Source organism: Protomyctophum parallelum, assembly GCF_964188405.1.
Source record: "Protomyctophum parallelum genome assembly, chromosome: 15".
In the NCBI taxonomy this organism is placed as follows: domain Eukaryota; kingdom Metazoa; phylum Chordata; class Actinopteri; order Myctophiformes; family Myctophidae; genus Protomyctophum; species Protomyctophum parallelum.
In genome coordinates, this window is record NC_139710.1 from 10,560,655 (window position 1) to 10,581,428 (window position 20,774).

Here is a 20,774-nt window from a genome sequence, read left to right on the forward strand (position 1 = left end):
AGGGATGATGCAGAACTAGTGTCTTTGTTTTTATGTTTAGTTTTTGCTATTTTGTCTTTGTAGCTGGGATTCTTACTATATTGTACTTACGGTACAATGCTTGACAAAAGTGATAGTCACTTCCACTCAGAGGTCAGAAAAGTTGCCATTGTGACACTGCCAGGAGGATTGTGACCTCTGGCAGGTGTAAAATAGATGTATATATAATTGTTTCTCACACAACTTGGCTCAAAACAAAACCGGGTTGTGGATGCCAAACATTAATATTGCTTTCTGAGCCTTAAAGGGTATAAGGTTGTTAACCATGAAGGCTGCTTAGGCCCATTATGTGTTGTCTCACTGTACTGAAACAAGGGATCCAGTGTTGAAGCCATTATTTTGCTAAGTTCCTAACTCAGTTTTTAACTTGATTCGATATAGGTGTCACATGGTATTTCTTCAACCTTTTGGTCTTATTTAAAAATGAGTGCTCCCACAAACACACACAGACACACAGTACACACACACACACACACACACACACACACACACACACACACACACACACACACGCAAATTGCACGTACTGTATGCACACACACACACACACACACACACACACACACACACACATGCACGCACGCACGCCACACACACACACACATTACACATACATACATCCATACACACACACACGCCTGTTATAGCGCGACCATACGTCCGATTTGGGCAGAGGTTCTTCCTTTGTCTATTGTGAGTGTGTATGCAAAGTTTCACGGCAATCGGACACTGCGTTCATGATTTATGACCATTTTGTGCAAACTTTGAAAGACAATAGTAGACATTCGGAATGGAATATTGATGGAATATTAGAAATAGGACCAGGACCAATACGTTTTGATCATGTGACGACAGAAATACCAGTAACGCACGCATCGGCCTGGGTGACGGCAGACTGCTGGGCGAGTGCTGGCGCTTTGGCTTGGGGGTCAGATCAACATATGGAATGAATTCTGTACTGGCCATATATGGAACGTGTCTTGAGTGTACAGGATTTGATGAGGTCAGATCAACATATGGAATGTCAGAACAGGTCAGCTCCATATATGGAGATCTAAGGGTGGCAGCGGTGGCAGTGTCTTGATTTGCACTCCTGTACTCATGTACTCCTGTACTCCTACAAAATCTGTAGAAGTAGTAGCAAAAAGTGTGTTCAAATAGTCATAATCCAAAAGAACACACCCAGGGAACCGGAACGCACCCAGGGTGCCGGCCCGGTTCCGGCGAGCCGCCCCTCGTCCGAAACGGTAGAGAAATGACAGTTACCATGTGGGGGTCCCCGGGGGTCGGGGGTGTGGGGGTTCCAGACCCACAGGAACGCGCCCAGGGGGCCGGGCCGGTTCCGGTGTGCTGCCCCGCGTCCGAACCGGTTGAGAAATGACAGAGTTACCGTGTGGGGGTCCCTCTACTGTACTGTACTGTACTGTCACTGTACTGTACTGGCACACCCGAAAGCATCATATATACAGTTAATACGTGCGTGTGTGTTTGTGTGTGCGTTAGGTTGCGCACAGGTGGTGAAAAACAACCATGCTGTTTTCGTGCTCAGATAATTCAGAGGCTTAACACCACCCAGTAGTGCCACGTGCCTGACTGCGCACCCAGATTTTGTGCCACCTAACGAAATTTGACATGGAAATGATGGAATGTCTGAACCAGTTAGTTCCACTTACTACACTAATGACCCATAAGCTCCATGTGCTGTAACATCAGGGGTCAATAAATAGTGGTGTTTATATCAGCTTATACACTAGTAATGATAGACTCTCCATCAATCAATCTTATAAATGGATTTCCTTATACTTAGTCAGCAGTCCATTTTTAATTGATTGTAAGTAAATGGCAAGCAAACCTTCCATGAGAGGGTCATGTCTGTAGCCACTTATTTAGGTCATGACGAGGCAACACCTGGGCTACCACAGGACTAAAGGGCCTTTCTACATTTGCATCTCCTCTTGTTTCAATTTCCCATTTCTCTCTTCTAAATGTCTGTCCCTTTCATTATTTTACTTGCATCTCTACTCTCTTTTGTTTGCAGGACAGGAACCCTCTGAAAACCCCCCTTTTCCCTTCTTTTTTTTCCTTTTTGTTTTTTTGCTGAGTTAGTAAGTATACCTTATATGGTATTTTATGCCTTTTTCTTGTTTGAGACAAACTTTTGAGGAAACTGAGACAAATGACTCAGTCCACAATCACGAGGTATTATAGAAATAGATTTGGCCTTGGGACATGTATTGATGTAGGTTTGTCTGTAATAATGATGCAGCATACATCATACAATGATTCTATGAATCATTCTATCATTCTATGAAGCTATGTGTAACCTTTAGATTGTATTTCACAGTGTGTTTGACCCCGCTTGACCTTTCAGGATGCTGATTTTCAGGGTGGTTGAACTGCCGTATCCCTCCCTATCCATTTCTGTAGCAGGACCTGACCTGCGATATATTTCTGTCCTGCAGTGTATGCTACGTTTCTCTCTCTCTATATCTCTCTCTCTCTCTCTCTCTCTCTCTCTGCAGCAAACTTTCTAGGTCTAGTATGTTCTGTATAACCTTAAGTAACCTCTCCAAAAAGGCTTGGTAAGGAAGGCTGGAGTCATAGGATAGGAGAGGCCTGTGAGCATAGCGTTGTGTAATTGCCATTACACAACTTATGTACATTCTGCCTCCATGGGTTTCTCTATTCAATGTCATTTCACTAGCATTGCTGTAAAGATGTATCTATCGTATGGGTGTTAGTGTGTGTGGAAAATGCATGTGTGGGTATCCGGCATCCGCTGTAATTAACAGTTAGGTGTGTGTGTGTGTGTGTGTGTGTGTGTGTGTGTGTGTGTGTGTGTGTGTGTGTGTGTGTGTGTGTGTGTGTGTGTGTGTGTGTGTGTGTGTGTGTGTGTGTGTGTGTGTGCGCGCGACGACATTGGCGTTTTTAAACTTGTTCATACAGTACATTTGTGACCCCTGACCTTTCCTCTTCAGATGACTCTGGGGACGAGGAGCCCACATCCCAGTCGGACCGCAGTGAGATCCAAGGCACCCTCAAGACACTCGTCAGCAAACTTGATGACCTCAGCACGTGCAATGACCTGATTGCCAAGCATGGGGCAGCCTTGCAGCGCTCTCTGAGCGAGCTCGAGGGACTGCGCGTCCCCGTGGAGGGAGGAGAGAAGATCAAGGCGGTCAATGAGCGAGCTACCCTGTTCCGCATCACTTCCAATGCTATGATCAATGTGAGTGAGCCTGCGCTACAGCAGTGTTTGTTTTTGGCAGCAAATTTCAATTTTAGTTTTAGTCATAGTCTTTGGAATGAGTTTTTGTCATATTTTAGTCACCTGGAACGTTTTAGCGTTAGTCTAGTTTTAGTCGACTAAATATCATGAGATTTTAGTCGACTATATCTACAGTTGATTTAGCCGACTAAAATGAATTTTGATGGGCCTTGATGCTGTCGTAATGACTGTTTTTTCACTTGCTGAAAATAGCCGATCTACAAGCTCACAACGCGTCATAGCTTAGTTTTTTATTTAGTTTCCATTTGGTTTTCGTCAGTGAAAAAAGGTAGTCGACGAACATTTTTCGTCTTAGTTTTAGTCGACGAAAACAACACTGCGCTACAGCAGGGGTTGGTCATGTCATGTGCGTAGAGTAAAGAGAGTAGAAAGAGAGTGAGTGCGTGTCACATGCCGAGAACAACATGACAAGAATGTGAGTCATCTTAATGCCCCCAACCAGTGTGTATATGTGTAATAAGAGAATATTTCACACACAGCTTGGCCAGTTGCCTCCATGGACTTCTTTCCATATCAATATTGTACCCGAACGTTCAAATGACAAGCACAGTAGATGTGGATCTGATTACAGGAATAGGCTGAACAGTTCAGTGGCTTTACAGTAAGGTTAGGTTTTTTTCATTTTACAGAACTTTAGCAGACAAAAGTTCAGGGGGAGTTGAGGGGCTGAAGGAGTGACACTAGATCTGATGGAGGGAGGGAGGACAGGAATAGCTTTAGATCCACCCAGTCTCGTGAGGGACGTCAGACCCATGTCCCCCTGTCCCCTGTCCCCGTTGCAGTGCTACTGTATTAGACAGACAGATCTGCAGTGACTAAACCACACATTACCCAGACAAGCATTCAAGGTTTGTCATTCTGTCCGGCTGATCTGGTTCGCTTTGATGTGTGAAAATAATGCTTTCTTCGGGAGCTGATGGCTTTGGTCTTTTTCCTCTAGGTTGTGGAATGGTTATTTGGGAGGAAGTGCATATCTGACACTTACATAAGATGTTCCTGTTCCATGCTTGGTTATTGAGAGTAGACTGGTTTGGACTTGTGTGTGTGGGGGATGAAACTCTGCACTTTGGCCCTTTTCTGGCTTTATATGACATGTTTGTGGATGAGAGACAGTAAATTAAAGAGATAAATTAGTTCTATAACTGTGATTAATACAACTAAAAGGGTTCTAATGCATGGTGTGCTGTAGATTGTACTTCTATCTACTGCTCAAAATTATGATCCATTTTGTTCTGCATGTTGGCCGTGCCATATTTTGATTAATTTGCGGTGGAATCTAAGACTTACTGGACAAGCAATAACACAGTCTCTCTTCGATTGCCTAGATCCCATTAAAATACCATTAGGCACAGCCAGAATGGACCTGTAATGAGAACAAGTTAGAGGAAGTGGCACCGCATACTACTAATAGTAGTTTTAGTCTCATACGGTAAATTAATTCTGTTTAAGCAGAGGGTGGCAAATTTCAATGGATTAAGGTCTATTTGGGTTTCTGCATCATGTGGATTCTGCTACTGTATAGATTTACTTTATGCTAATAGTAGAACTGCAGTCTCTCCCTTAGCTAGTCCCAAAGAAAGTGGGAGAGAACGGGGTTTGATGGAGTAGGGAGGGAGAGTAAGGTGGAACAACAGGTTTGATGGAGTAGGGAGGGAGAGTAAGGTGGAACAACAGGTTTGATGGAGTAGGGAGGGAGAGTAAGGTGAACAACAGTGGTTTGATGGAGTAGGGAGGGAGAGTAAGGTGGAACAACAGAGGTTTGATGGAGTAGGGAGGGAGAGTAAGGTGGAACAAGAGGTTTGATGGAGTAGGGAGGGAGAGTAAGGTGGAACAACAGAGGTTTGATGGAGTAGGGAGGGAGAGTAAGGTGGAACAACAGGTTTGATGGAGTAGGGAGGGAGAGTAAGGTGAACAACAGGTTTGATGGCGTAGGGAGGGAGAGTAAGGTGAACAACAGGGGTTTGATGGAGTAGGGAGGGAGAGTAAGGTGGAACAACAGGGGTTTGATGGAGTAGGGAGGGAGAGTAAGGTGGAACAACAGGGGTTTGATGGAGTAGGGAGGGAGAGTAAGGTGGAACAACAGAGGTTTGATGGAGTAGGGAGGGAGAGTAAGGTGGAACAACAGGTTTGATGGAGTAGGGAGGGAGAGTAAGGTGGAACAACAGGTTTGATGGAGTAGGGAGGGAGAGTAAGGTGAACAACAGAGGCATGAATGTCAGGAGACGGATGGAGCTACATTAACTAGTATTTGACCCTGAATGGAAGGTGCATTTATTTACTTATTACTGATGCAACTCCTCACGTGGGCCATTGAACCAAGGCTGCTGCTGTCTCTTTATTCAACACATTCAGCAAAAAAGAAAAGTGGAAATGTCCCCTTTTTAGGGTAATGCTTAGTTGTGTATGTCTGAGGAAGTGAGCAGCTCAACATGCCCTTTAAAAGTGAGACCAAACCTTTGTGTCTGACATTTTATGACATACTGCTGAAGGTAAGAGACAACTCAATTACAACATCAACTTCAGACAGTGGCTTTAGTTACAATTTCCTAGCCCAGATCACAGTGGATGGATGGATCAGTCATTGAACTGATATTTTGAGGAACCTTCAAGTTAGGGTTGGGTTGCTTGATTTATTTTATTTGTACAGTAGTATTGTGATATAACTAAGCTATCTTGGTACCAAACCTTACATGCAGGATTTCAGTTTGGTACGTAAGTATATTTTCCAGCATTTTCACACTGGAAAATGGTGGTTTTCATTGTTTCATTGTCATGGCTTGCAATGTTTTCTTAGCAATAGTGGGATAGCATATTCTGACCAATCAGAAGGGCACATACTGTACAGTGTACAGTAAACTGACTGACGGACAAAAAATTACGATTTCATAGTGAATGCTAAAAATAAAAAAAATCTATCACATACACTACAATATGAATGAAATATAACACATTTAATACAAGCACTTTTTCTAGGACATTATGTGCTAATTTATAAATATCCCTGAAATGTGAATAAAATATTGTTAGATTTGTAATTCTCATGGGTTGGAAGTCTGGGATAAAGTAGTGAAATGAAACCCTTCAGTTGTGTTGGATAGATATCCTGTTCTCCGGAAATGGATTAAGTTGGCCTTGGCCAGTGACCTTGTTGTTCCTCCTGCTGCCCAAAAGGCAATAAAGCCTATCTGTCTGAGGAAGATATAATTATATTATCTCAACATGCATTTGGTACTAGGCTTAGAGGACAGGGATTATCAGAGTTGCGTGACTGTAGCCAGTATCATGTCCAAGTGGTTTTAGCTACAGTATCAAACAATCCCAATGGCACTAATCCCTCCAGCGAAGCATTTAGTAAAAGCCCACTGTCACACTTATCTTGGCAAATGTTGACACAAAAAAGGGAAAAAAGTACAAATGTCACAAAATTACATTTTGGCAATTCAAAAATATAGCTTAGTTTACTTACGTCGTTAATGCAGAAAACAAAGAAGTTAATCCGGTCAAACATACTGTACAGTGTGCAGCATCAGTTTACAGATCATTAATTTGTCTTTCATCATGTATTGTCAGCTGTCAGGTGTGTAATTTAGGTTCACTGACCTTTGAACTCATTCCGTGGCCAGACTGGCAGGCATGCTGTGTGGAATAATGCTAGTGCTATAATTTGACCTGAAGTAACTTCTTTGTTCAGCAATAATGTTGAGTCAGCGGTAGAGGCCTCATGGACAGTTTGACAGTGCTGTTCGATTCTGACCGCAATACTGTCTGTTCTGCAGCCAAGGAGTGTGCCTGTGGCTAATGCTGCCTTTGTAACCTTACAATGTGATGTGCTCTAGGATATGACGGGAAGTGATATTGCACACTCAGCAGCGCAGTGCAGAGTACAAAAAGTACAAAAAGTCATGGAAGCTACATATTGACATAATGATGATTGTTCAAAACCATGGCGATAATGATGACAATAGCCTTTATTGCAATGATTGATGCTAAAATGCAACTGAATTCCCTCATTCTCTCACCATTGCCGTCATAAGCTGGAGTTGATGCTAAGGAAAATATATAATTACTTGCACAAGCAGAGAGCTTGTACTGTAATCGGCTGCGTATGCCGGTGTTGTCCACCGGCCAATCAGGGACCAAGAATAGCGATCGGCTGGGTATGTATGTCGGTACATTCCACCAGCCAATGAGAAACCACTGTTCTCGATGACGTAACTAAAGTACGTTTCAAAATTGGTATAAGGTCAATAGGGGGTGTGTATCGGCTGGGTACGTGTGTATGTGTACTCCACTGGGCAATGAGGGACCACTGACCACAACAGAGCGCTTTAGGACTCAGAGCAGCAGTCGTACCAGCAGTGGTGAGCGCACCTCATGGCGCGCTCTGCTTGCGCACAAGTAGGCAATGCGCAGGTTGGCAGCTCGACAGATATTTGAGAATATAAAAAGGTTACAATATGCGGCCCGTGAAATGTTTTTTTGAGGGTCATGAAAATGATCATGGAATAGGAAATATATGCTGTATAATATATTTGAGTATTTACCCTTTTCCCAGGCGTGTCGAGACTTCCTAGACCTAGCAGAGACTCACAGTCGGAGATGGCAGCGTGCCCTGCAGTATGAGCGGGAACAACGTGCCCACCTGGAGGAGACCATTGAGCAGCTAGCCAAGCAGCATAACAGCCTTGAGAGAGCCTGGAGAGAAGCCCCCACACTCGCTGCCAACACAGCCAGTCCCGCCGCCACCGACAAGGGTGAGTCCTGCTGTCCTGTGTTCGGACCTCAAAATACCTGATTGAATATTCACACGGCAGCCAATGTGAATATGGGCAATATTCACAAAAAGTGAATAACGGACAACCTTTTTGTATGTGTTTAATGTTCTGACAAATTGAAAATGGTGGAACCTGTTGTAAACAGGTCTTAGTGCTTTAACATCGTCCACAAAGTAGCATGTTTTGTATTGACTTAACTGATGAAAGACAGATCTATTTTCTCTTGGGATTTAGGTGGCTACATGGTGCTTCAATAAAGTATTTATTTCAAATACAAAGTATTTCAATGATATAGACACAAGGCGTACAGTTACAGTGTTTATCCGTTCGCCTCCTAATGGCACATCAGTAGTGCAACTGGCTCCAAACTTTGCACAAATATAATGAATGCCTTTCAATAGGATATACTTTCAATTTTCATATTTTCCTTTCAACTTTGGTTGAATCTAAGATTTTGCACCTGATTTTGCTTAGTACTACTACTGTGCATGTGTCAAACACCTCCAGCCACTGCATTCTGCACTGGTGCGTTCTGCACTGGTGCGTTCTGCACTGGTGCGTTCTGCACTGGTGCCACAGACAAAAATAAATAAAAAATCTGCAGTTTATTCATTCCAATGGGAGAAGTGAACATGAACTGAACTGAAATAAATATTGGACCCAATGGCCCCAAGCCACAAAATATTCAGAACATTTTGACATTTGACACAATTTGACACAAATTAACTTGTGCTTTGGATAAAACCTAATAACTCCATTGGACCTTCAAACTGCTAAAGCAGCTAACTCCACCACCTCTCCCCCTCTCATCATCATCATACTATATCATCATCATACTATAATTCTAACAATGTCTGTCTGTCTGTCTGTCTGTGTGTCAGAGCTTTAGTGTCAGAGCCGTAGCTCCTCATTGCCTGCACCAATCGCTCCCACGAAGCCCTTTCTTTGATTTGACACATTCATGATTATTAATGAATTTATTAGTGAATTAAAAACGCACGGGCGCAGTACCCCCCACAGCCACAAGGGGGGGGGGGCAAATATCTCACAACGGGTAAGGGCTAGTGCAAGTAATTGACAATATATGAATTACTTTATTGAATCGACAACGTTTCGATCTTCACAGATCTTCGTCAGGTCAGTATACAGATGCAAACATTTCATCACTTTTTATCTAGTCCCTCCCCCCGTTATGTGCCACCCCACAAAACACAGGTGAGTCCCATTACCCATGAGGAGCCAGAATTGTGACAGTATACAAAATATACTTATACACACCATTTACATAGAATACGTCAAATTAAAAACATTACTTAAAAACATTTCTCTCTAGTTGAGACTCCAGTACCACATTATGAGTGTGGACATAGAACAGTTGAGTATAGACACCATAAGTACAGAAATACAGAATAACTAGTAAGGGTCCATTTGGATATAGGAGGGTTCATATAAGTCCCTCTAGTGGTGACTCAGGATGCAGGTACACAGAAGCAACTCACATTAAAAGGACTGAGGGAAAGGGCATGAGCTAGAAGCTACATTGAATGTCTCATTTCATTATCTTGATTCAGACCTTTTGGAGACATGGTTTGTAGTGTATGTATATAAAAACTTTCACGTCTAAGTAGGAGGTTGTCTACATTGCCCCCCCTTCGTGGAGTCTTGACATGTTCTATTCCAATATACCTCAGGGAGGAGACATTGTGATGTGCTTCTGTAAAGTGTACAGCTACTGGGTTGCGCTCATCTTTCATGCGTATGTTGCTTCTGTGTTCTGCAATTCTGGTCTTCAAACATCTGGTTGTCTTCCCTATGTAGGCAAGACCACAAGGACACAAGATTAGGTAAACGACATTCTTTTGGTTACATGAAATAAAACCTCTAATTTTCATCTTTTTCCCTGTCTGTGGGTGATTGTAAGTAGTACACTTTGTAGTAAAGTTGCACTGGGTGCAGGAACCACAGCGATATTTGCCATCAGGCATATCTAAAAAGGTTCCTTTTGTTACTGGGGGTAGGTCAGATTTCACCAACATGTTTCTAATGTTTGGGGGACGTTTATACACCACTTTTGGAGTGTTCTTAAAAACATTGCACAGTTGTGGATCTGTGTTTACCATGTGCCAGTGATTTTTTATGATCTTCTCAAACTCTTTCCCCATGGGGGAGTATTGTAGAAAACAGCAAGTGCTGGTATCAGTAGGTGCTACTTGTCTTTTTACCAGACATTCTTCCTGTGTCATATTTTCAAATCTGACCTACCCCCAGTAACAAAAGGAACCTTTTTAGATATGCCTGATGGCAACTATCGCTGTGGTTCCTGCACCCAGTGCAACTTTACTACAAAGTGTACTACTTACAATCACCCACAGACAGGGAAAAATATGAAAATTAGAGGTTTTATTTCATGTAACCAAAAGAATGTCGTTTACCTAATCTTGTGTCCTTGTGGTCTTGCCTACATAGGGAAGACAACCAGATGTTTGAAGACCAGAATTGCAGAACACAGAAGCAACATACGCATGAAAGATGAGCGCAACCCAGTAGCTGTACACTTTACAGAAGCACATCACAATGTCTCCTCCCTGAGGTATATTGGAATAGAACATGTCAAGACTCCACGAAGGGGGGGCAATGTAGACAACCTCCTACTTAGACGTGAAAGTTTTTATATACATACACTACAAACCATGTCTCCAAAAGGTCTGAATCAAGATAATGAAATGAGACATTCTATGTACCGTAATTTCCGGACTATAAGCCGCGGCTTTTTACCCATGATTTGAACCCTGCGGCTTATACAACGGTGCGGCTAATCTATGGATTTTTACAGCTAACGCAGAGCCATCTCAGGCTCTGAGCTAACGTAGCTGCGGCTTATAGTCCGGTGCGGCTTATAGTCCGGTGCGGCTTGTATATGGGATTTTCCCTAAATTTGGCTGGTGCGGCTTATATTCAGGTGCGGCTTATAGTCCGGAAATTACGGTAGCTTCTAGCTCATGCCCTTTCCCTCAGTCCTTTTTTTTTTTTCAACAATGTATTTATTTTCCTTTTTTACACACACAACTGACAATACAAACATACAAAAAACAACAATGAACATTACAAGACAATTACTGGTATAAAGAAAGCAAAACAACAATAATAACAAAAAAAAACAAAAAAACAACAACAACAGCACTACTCCTCTTCAGCTCCATCCATTAAATGTGACAAATTATTGTTCTTTATGTAACTTATAAAACGTCCCCACACCTCCTGAAACTTTTCTTGTTTGTCCTTAAGAATGTATGCAATCTTTTCCAAAGGTAAACATAAACATAATTCCTTGAACCACTGTGTAATACTTGGTTTGTCTGGCCTCTTCCAGGTCAATGCTATCATTCTCTTAGCTTGTAAACGACATATATCTATAAACATTTGTTCATTACTCTTTATCTTGTGTCCCTCTGGGTATAGACCGAGCAGGAAGAACTTTGGTTCTGGTACAATATTTATTGACAAAATCTTCTGTATTTCCTGCCCGACCTTCCCCCAAAACTCCATCAATTTTGGACAGGACCATAGACAGTGGAACAATGTGCCTCTATCTTCACCGCATCTGGTGCATACATCTGGAATATTACAATTATACTTATTGAGTTTAACTGGTGTGATGTACACTCTCATAAGCCAATTGTATTGTAGAAGTTTTAGACGAGTATTCCCAGTCTGGGATTGAGCTTGTGCACAAGCTGTACTCCATTGTTCCACTGTTAAATCCTCCTGGATATCTGTTCTCCAGGCATTAAGTCTATCTTCCGAGGATTCAGGAGAAAAGTCAACCAATAGAGCATAGAAATCTGATATTATCCCCCTTCCGAACCAAAGCTTTCTCCAGCACAGACGTGGATGGGGCCAGCATGGATTGCCCCAGATTAGATCTAATAAAATCCCTCAGTTGCAGATATTTAAAGAAGTGTTTGCGAGGGATATCATATTTAATGACAAGTTCCTCGAACGAGAGCATACTCCCCCGCCCCCTCTCAAATACATCCCTTAATTGACCTATTCCCCTATCAGCCCATCATTTAAACCCCCCATCAGCTCTACCTGGCACAAATTGATTATTACCCCATATTGGGCTGAAGCGAGAGAGACGTGGATGTTCTCCCAAATATATATTGACCTCATGCCAGACTTCAATCATTGTTTTAACTATAGGATTGCTTGTAATTCTTTTTAGGTTTTTATAAGTATCTGAGTAAATATAAAGGGGGAGTGGCAACTTCAAGGAGCTCGATTCCACATCTTTCCATGCCGGCGCCGCATCCGTTGTAAAGTAGAACATTAGTGTTCTCAATTGAGCAGCCCAAAAATACCACAGCAAGTTAGGACACTGTAATCCCCCCCTATCATAGGGTAGATAAAGCAAGGACAATCTAAGTCTAGGACGTCTATTGTTCCAAATAAAGTTGGTAAACAATTTCCTGGTTCTAGAAAAGAAGTTTGGTGGAGGTGACAAGGGTACGTTTTGAAATAAATATAATAGCTTGGGAAGTACATTCATTTTGAGTATATTAATTCTGCCGATCAAAGATATTGAAAGGCTTGACCATCTATTAATTGAATTTTCGATTGTGGCTAAAATTGGGTTATAATTAGCATTCACCACCTCTTCCAACCTTGGCACAATTTGGATTCCCAAATAAGTAAAGGCATTTACTGGTCTGAAGTGACAAACATGACCGGGAGGGTTTGATCTTTCTTCCGAGTTCAGAAGCATAATGGATGACTTAGAGTTGTTTACTTTGTAGCCAGATATGCGACCATATGGTGTTATTAGATCAAGAATAGCTGGAACAGATACCTCCACATTTTTTAGGAATAATATTACATCATCAGCATATAAAGATATGCGGCGCTCTAGATTTGTATACTGACCTGACGAAGATCTGTGAAGATCGAAACGTTGTCTATTCAATAAAGTCATTATTTACCAAAAGAATGGTGTGCGGGCCCTACCTCCTTCCATAATTGCCTTATTGGCCCTGCACCCACTGTCGAGGTGCGTGTACATAGGTATGCTCTGAATATATGAAGTCACAACACCAACTTTGATGAGGCAGTATTGCTTTGTTTTCAAAATATACGGTTTTCTTAATTTCATGAAAAATGTATATTTTTCATTTCCTGAAAAATGAACATTTTTGAGTTAGGTGGTTTGTTCCCGACAGCAGAGATATAATACTTTTCCCCCCTTAATTTGAGTAAGATCCACTAGTTCTACTACAAGACCTGCATATCCACACAAGATACACAAGAAGTAGAAGGGTTATTTTAGGTCTGATAATGATACATTTACTCTTTTTTCGCTGCCCACTGGACCAGAGTCTGAGGGTACAGGGGGCTTTTTTTGAGTAATAGTAATAATATTGATAATAAACACCACCGGACTAGTTTATTTAATCCGTGAATACTCCTGCATATTCGGCGTGACAAATGTACCCTGAGGAACTAATTTGGGCAAGTTAGCCAGCAAGAAGATTACCTATTTAACTAAGCAGATTATAATTGATTAATCGACATAGGTATGTGATTATCCACTTTTCCTCATTTAACCCTGTCTACAAACCAGAATCATGTGATATAGCTGTTGCACACTGTGAAGCATTCTCTTGTACAGTACATAATGAAATCTGTGTGTCTTGCCAGAAGGGAGTGAGAGGCCGCTCAAAGAGGAGGCGAGTGATGAAGATGAGGATACGGAGTATTTTGATGCCATGGAGGACTCCCCTGCATTCATCACAGTGACGGCCACAGAGAATACACAACACAGGTACTGTAGGTCTCACCTAGTGACCAACACTCAGCCCCCCCAGAAGGAAAGCTGCCCAGAAGAGGTCTGTCTGTCTGTGGGTCTTTGTTCTGTCTGTTTATTTTTCCGGGGCTAATCTCTTAAACTGCCGAACCGATCAGCACCAAATTCCTTGTGCATGGTGAAGGAAGTACCTCTACACATTTTTCTTTCACGTAATTGTTTATTTTTCTTATAATGGCAGTAAACAGCACTTCAAACCTTGCACAAATATTTCCATGTTTGTGCTAAAGTTGGGGGGTCCCCACCCCCAATACAAACTGGACCCCCCAAAATAATTTGGCGACCCCCCCCTAGGGGTCGCGACCCACGGGTTGAGAACCCCTGACCTAGATCTGGAGATTGCTGCCTGGTTGGATAGAGAGCCTTTCATTCTGCTGCAGGAAAGTAAAGCAGTTCAGATTTCTGTTTCTGCGGCTGTGCAACATTTCTGGATACTCTTTTTCATAACCCGTTTTTCTTGTTTGATGTCCCCACATCATCTCGGATGAGCATTTGTCTTGATCAAATTTGACACAGTCACGTGTGTGTGTGTGTGTGTGTGTGTGTGTGTGTGTGTGTGTGTGTGTGTGTGTGTGTGTGTGTGTGTGTGTGTGTGTGTGTGTGTGTGTGTGTGTGTGTGTGTGTGTGTGTGTGTGTGTGTGTGTGTGTGTGTGTGTGTGTGTGTGTGTGTGTACGCTGCTTATCGTGAAATCCCATGTTCATTATGTTTCAGGCGTTCTCAGAGTAACTTGAGCGAAGCAAGCGGAGGCCATCCCAATGACTGGAACCAGGATGACCATGTAAGTGTCTGACTGACACACAGGCCTCATGGCTTAGTTTTAATACATACTGCTGTCCTTTCTGATGGCACCCCCACACCCCAGTGGTGCCAGAGATGTACAGCTGCTCTCTGCATAATTCCCCTAGATCTTAATTGCCACTGTTTTCTGTTCCCTCACTTCCTCTTCTGTTTATGTTCATTCTCTGTCACCTTTTCAGTGATTTCAATTAGAAAAAAGAAAAGCATATTTTTACCGTACCTTACCTTACCTTAGGATTAGGTTTAAGGACTGCAGTGTTTTGCACTATACAACACTCTCACCGGGGGAGAGCAAGCCTACAGACAGATAACCTCGCATGTTTGTTTTTTTCTTTTCCAACTGTTCAAAAGCTATATAATGCGAGTTCAATGCTTTCGAATTAGAAATCTTTTCTGCAAGTGTTTCCATACCCCCATTTGCGCATTCCACTTTTTCGAGATAGCCCAAAAATCCCCCCCCCCCCCCCCCCCCTGCAAGCGCAAAAGTGTTTTCGCAAAACCACGGCTTTATGGAAACATGATGTTGCAGATCCCCTCTTGACAGTGTTCCTCCATGTTTGACACAAGGTTTGAAAGGTTCCTATAATTCCTGCACGTCACACTACCTTCTAATCCCAGGTGTCTCCAAACTGTAACGACCTGGCGGGGAAGGAGCTGCAGCCCCGCAGACGGCACCGCACACACGTCCCAGATAAACCCAACTACTCGCTCAACCTGTGGAGCATCATGAAGAACTGCATCGGCAAGGAACTCTCCAAGATCCCAATGCCCGTAAGTGTTGAGCCGCACGGTATGTGCACGGTCAATTAACACAGAATCTCACTCGGTTTTTAGTCCATGAGCCAGAGCTCCAAAATTTAAACGTTAATTATGAATTGAGTGGGAAAAACCATATCTATATTAGATTATTATCACCATGAAATTTCCCCAATTGAGTACTTACACGAAGACGATGATTTATTGTATTACAAATTTTACATTTTTAAATATGCAAATGAGGCAAATATGCAAAATAGTCGAAAATATGATAAAGCTACTACTGTGGAAGGGTTATCATGTATTAATTTACTTGTATTGATCCTATAAACAATTTAATATAGGGTATAGTTTTCCCACCAATTTTGGAGCTCTGGCTCATGGACTAAAATCCTAAAAGAACTGAACCGGTTCCCATTGGGAACCAACCGGTGGAAAAGGGGTCTTGGTGTGTGCTAGACATTGCATCTTCTGCGTTTTCCCCTTGCAGGTAAATTTCAACGAGCCTCTGTCAATGCTCCAGCGGCTGACCGAAGACCTGGAGTACCATGAGCTGCTGGACAAGGCGGCCCGCTGTGAATCCTCCCTGGAGCAGATGTGCCTGGTCGCTGCCTTCTCCATTTCCTCCTACTCCACCACGGTCCACCGCACGGCCAAGCCCTTCAACCCCCTGCTGGGCGAGAGCTACGAGCTGGACCGCAGGGAGGAGTATGGCTACCGCTCGCTGTGCGAGCAGGTAAATAACACACACACACACACACACACACACACACACACACACAAATGTACTTTCTCGCGCGCACACACAGAGCACGCACACACGCCCTCACATTTGTTCACTGATTCTTTTATGGAATACTTAACGAAGCATCAGTCCTGCTGTGCGGTGTTCTCTTTTATTAATATTCTATAAAGTAATCCATTTGCTGTAACGGTAACCTTTCACTCCTTCCCACCCGCCTTCTTTTTCTCAGGTGAGCCATCATCCTCCTGCAGCTTCTCATCATGTGATTTCCCAACGAGGCTGGACCCTATGGCAGGAAATCACCATAGCCAGCAAGTTCCGTGGCAAATACATCTCCATAATGCCTCTGGGTGAGACGCTGTATAACACTGTATAATTTCTAGGCTGTGTATAATATCAAGGAAAACAAATGAGTAAAGAAATTGGACACCATACTAGGTGAGTGCTATTCTGTATACAGTACCACTTGAGATTAGGAGATTTCTATTGCATAACACCCCCACACAAACATACACACGCATGCACTCTCTAAAGCCACAGAAACCGGCATGAGAATGAATGGGATGGATTTTATGACCCCTCGTGACAGATGCATAAAGTATCGCATAAAGAGAACTCTCTCTGGGATGGTGTAGGGCATGGGCCTGTCAGCCCAGGATAAATGATAATGAGATAGATTTGATAGATGCACATATAATAACGCCACACTGGTATTTATCTGACCTGTTTCGCATTATATTCCTCCTATGGGGATTTGCGTAATGTTAGGGACTTGCGGTGCAATGCTTGTTGTTTATTATCTTGGGTTAAGCCTCTGTGGGGAAATTATGACATTTCCCATCAACTGCACGAGATGGTGATTTTAGAAAAAGAAACGTACTGTACTGTCACTTCTTCCTCTTCATCCATATGCAATGTAGATCACTGAAATACAGACATAATATTATTCTCCAAAGTGACACCATCGGCTAACCCTTCTCTTGTTCCGTTTATTCATTTCTCTTTTCTGACCATGTCTGTTCTCAGGTGCCATTCACTTGCAGTTCCAATCCAGTGGGAACCACTACGTGTGGCGGAAGGTCACCTCCACTGTGCACAATATCATCGTTGGCAAGCTGTGGATTGACCAGGTCAGTTTGCTCCCCTTCCTCATTGGCAGTCTTTAAAGTACCTGCTTAAATATGCACACTTTGGGGCCCCTTGCAGTGGAAGTCCCATGTATGGGGTCACATAACCCAGCAACCCTATGCAAATTACGCCACTGCCAGTCTCATACCCTGTTTATATCTAGGCATTGTGAACGGCGCGTCAATCTGCTCGTACTCTTCTCTCACACACACACACACACACACACACACACACACACACACACACACACACACACACACACACACACACACACAGAGTAAAATCCTTAGGGTTAGGCTTAATTCAACACGAAGAGTGTAGAAATGATACCAAATGGACCCATACAGGTCCATTTGATTCCATTTGTAGTAGGACCCAGGTTGCCTTGGTCTCTGTGCATACAATATGTCCTGTCTGTGCCTGCTGCCCTGCACTGTTCGGTGGACGCCAGTGCTGCGTGCCCGTGCATTTAGAACGTCTACCCCTGATAGCCTACTACTAACCCCACCACATCCACGTCCACAACTGAAGAGAGAACTCACACTAAGGTTACGGCATGAGTGGGAACTATCAAACACTTGGTTTGACAGCGTTAGTGGGAATTAATAGCCTACAAACTGCAACTGCAGCCTACAAACTGCAACATAGCGGTGAATGTTTTCTGTTGCGCATGGTGGCGCATGAGCAACGTAACATCTCGTAGCGTAACGTCAGAAACACAGAACACCTCAGCTTCTCCCAATACAGTATGGAACATCTTATTCTGAATTTCAATTCATGAAACATTTAGCTTTCTTTTTTTTTTTTGTAAATGTTTTGAAATAATATGAATTAAATTAAAAACAAGATGTAGGAAACAAAAGACAAAGGGACCCACAAAAATGTGCTTGCGACCCACAAATGCGTCCCGACCCACTGTTTGGGAAACAGTGACCTATGGTATATAATTCAAGCAAGCAGTGCAGAGTGCTGTGAAGAAGGGAAATTGGAGCATGGCGTTACAGTGCACCAGCGTTGTGGTCCCTGGGGCTTTATCTCACTTTGATCTCAAATAACACCATGAAATGCAGTAACAACCTCTCCTTTGTGCGAGAAAGATGGCCCTGTTAATCTACTGTACCTGTCTGTTTGTCTAAATGCCTTGTGTGTCATAGCTTTTTGTCCAAGAGATTCCGTCTTTCATTTGTTTTATTTTTTGAATGTCAGGTTTAATAATACATAATTACCACTTTCATGGAATGTATTCTGCCTTTTTGTGTTGCTGATTATATTTCATCTGTCTGTCTGTCAATACAGCTTTGTTGTAGAACACAGACAGGCATAACGAAATGCATCACTTCATTACCAAAATCAGAAACGCAGTGGTAGGCTGATTGTGAAGTCGAGATCATGGCTATATAACTTGAGGAACCATTCAATGGAGCCATCTTGAGAGGTTTTTGCTATTCCTATACTTTCAATAGGGTGATGTCACGTTCTCTTTCTAGACAGTGTCAGGTTCGATCTTTGAGACTGGCTCGATAAACCGCAGCATATTAAAACAAAAATGATTTTTCAATAAATCCTTTGTTGATGGGTTTTGATGTCTCACTGAATTTGAAGTAATAATGGATATTATTGCATGTGTGTGTGTGCGTGCGTGTGTGCGAGCATGTTTGTGATGGATACACTCGTAGATGCTGATCATTTGTTTTAAATCCACTGGATACATGTTATTGTAGGGCATGCCTCCTGGTCGAAATTATCAATCTACTTAATACGCCTGAGAAAACAATCCACCATCATGAGGTTTATGATATACGGTGTACATTTAGATATCGCCTGCTGTTATGTTAATTGATTGTAAAATAGTAAGAAGAATGAAAATTGTGACTATACTACTATAGAACACTGGTACAGTACATGTTTTTCTTTCTCCCTAAGCTTCCATGTCTTTCCTCTCTCTGTCTCTGTCCATCTGTAAACCTCTTCTGGGTATTGATCTGATTTCATGTTCTCTGTTCTCTCTCTCTCTCCCCCTCTCTTTCTCTACCCCCTACTCCATCTGTCTGACCCTCTGTCTCAGTCAGGGGACATTGAGATTGTCAACCACAGGACAAAGGAGACCTGTCAGCTCAAGTTTTTACCCTACAGTTATTTCTCCCGGGAAGTTCCCCGCAAGGTAAATCCCTTTCAGGTTCAGCCTACATTGATGTGTGGTGTGCCCATAAGCTTGGCATTGAACTTATGTTGTGCTGCCTCCTGCTGGATAGTATCTGCATGCTTAAACTAATTCATTCCACAGAAACTAAAGAAGCATAAGCTCTTGGAATATGACCCATCAGTTTTATTATCTCTGCCAGGAGATTGTGTGTGTGTGTGTGTGCGTGCGTGCGTGCGTGCACGTCAGGAGATCATGCTTTCGGCTCTGTGTGGGTCTGTCTGTTTGAGTTCCATGCTTATTTATTTTATTCCTTGTTTTTCTCTCTTCTATCCAACCATCTAGGTGACGGGTGTGGTCGCAGACAGCGGGGGGCCAGGCCCACTACATCCTGTCAGGTACCTGGGATGAGAAGATAGAGAGCGCCAAAATCGTTCAGAGTAGTCGTGGGGCAGTGCTTCAGAAGGCAAGCAGAAGACTGTCTACCAGACCCTTTCCCCCAAACTACTTTGGAAGAAGTACCCTCTCCCGTAAGCAAGAAAACAACAACAAAACGGATTGCTTTGTCCTAATATTGTCCTAATATTGTGAGCTACTGCCCAGTTCCTCTTTAACTCTTACGCTCTTCTTCTCCTGGCTCTGTAAGGGAGAATGCTGAGAACATGTACCATTTCTCGGCGCTGGCGCTGACCCTCAACGAGATGGAAGACGGAGTGGCAATATGTGACAGCCGCATGCGACCTGACCAGAGGTTGATGGAGGCAGGTCGATGGGACGAGGCAATTCAGAGAAACAGAGGCTGGAGGAGAAACAAAGAGCTGTGAGGAGGCGGAGGGAAGCGGAGGTCACAGATGCTCTGGATGAAGGTGAAGACAGAGGGACAGAACGAAGGAATAGGGCTGGTTTTATTTGTGATAAGGAAAGAAGAAAGGGACATACAGTAACTATAATAACTATACCTACACTAAACATTAAAACCTTATCAAGGCAAATGTGCTGCTTAACAAAAATGCTGCCCTTTTCTCAAATAAAATGTCAGTTTTGTCGAGCAAAAGGGTCATGTAACAGTTACATTGGTGACACTGAAAAAGACAGATGTGTGTACTACAGAGACATACAGTATAAGTTAATATCATGATTACATTATACATACAGCAAGATTGCAGGTTTGTTCATATTATATTTGGATTACAAAGCCAATGCTGTGTGAAAGATGCAGAATGTGAAATAAGGTTCAAGGTAT

At 42.8% G+C, this 20,774-nt stretch overlaps 1 protein-coding gene across 1 annotated transcript in view; it reads left to right on the plus strand.

The window, feature by feature from the left end:
- Positions 1-20,774, plus strand: part of osbp2b (oxysterol binding protein 2b) — a gene marked incomplete at its 5' end in the record, with an annotated part of 56,344 nt that overhangs the window by 34,239 nt on the left and 1,331 nt on the right. The window contains 14 exon segments of the mRNA XM_083784209.1: positions 3,018-3,268; positions 7,884-8,082; positions 13,798-13,921; positions 14,676-14,742; positions 15,381-15,533; positions 16,009-16,254; positions 16,493-16,613; positions 17,290-17,393; positions 19,457-19,552; positions 19,877-19,900; positions 19,902-19,979; positions 19,982-20,061; positions 20,178-20,308; positions 20,311-20,397. Of these exon segments, the coding sequence (XP_083640335.1) occupies positions 3,018-3,268; positions 7,884-8,082; positions 13,798-13,921; positions 14,676-14,742; positions 15,381-15,533; positions 16,009-16,254; positions 16,493-16,613; positions 17,290-17,393; positions 19,457-19,552; positions 19,877-19,900; positions 19,902-19,979; positions 19,982-20,061; positions 20,178-20,308; positions 20,311-20,397 (1,761 nt within the window).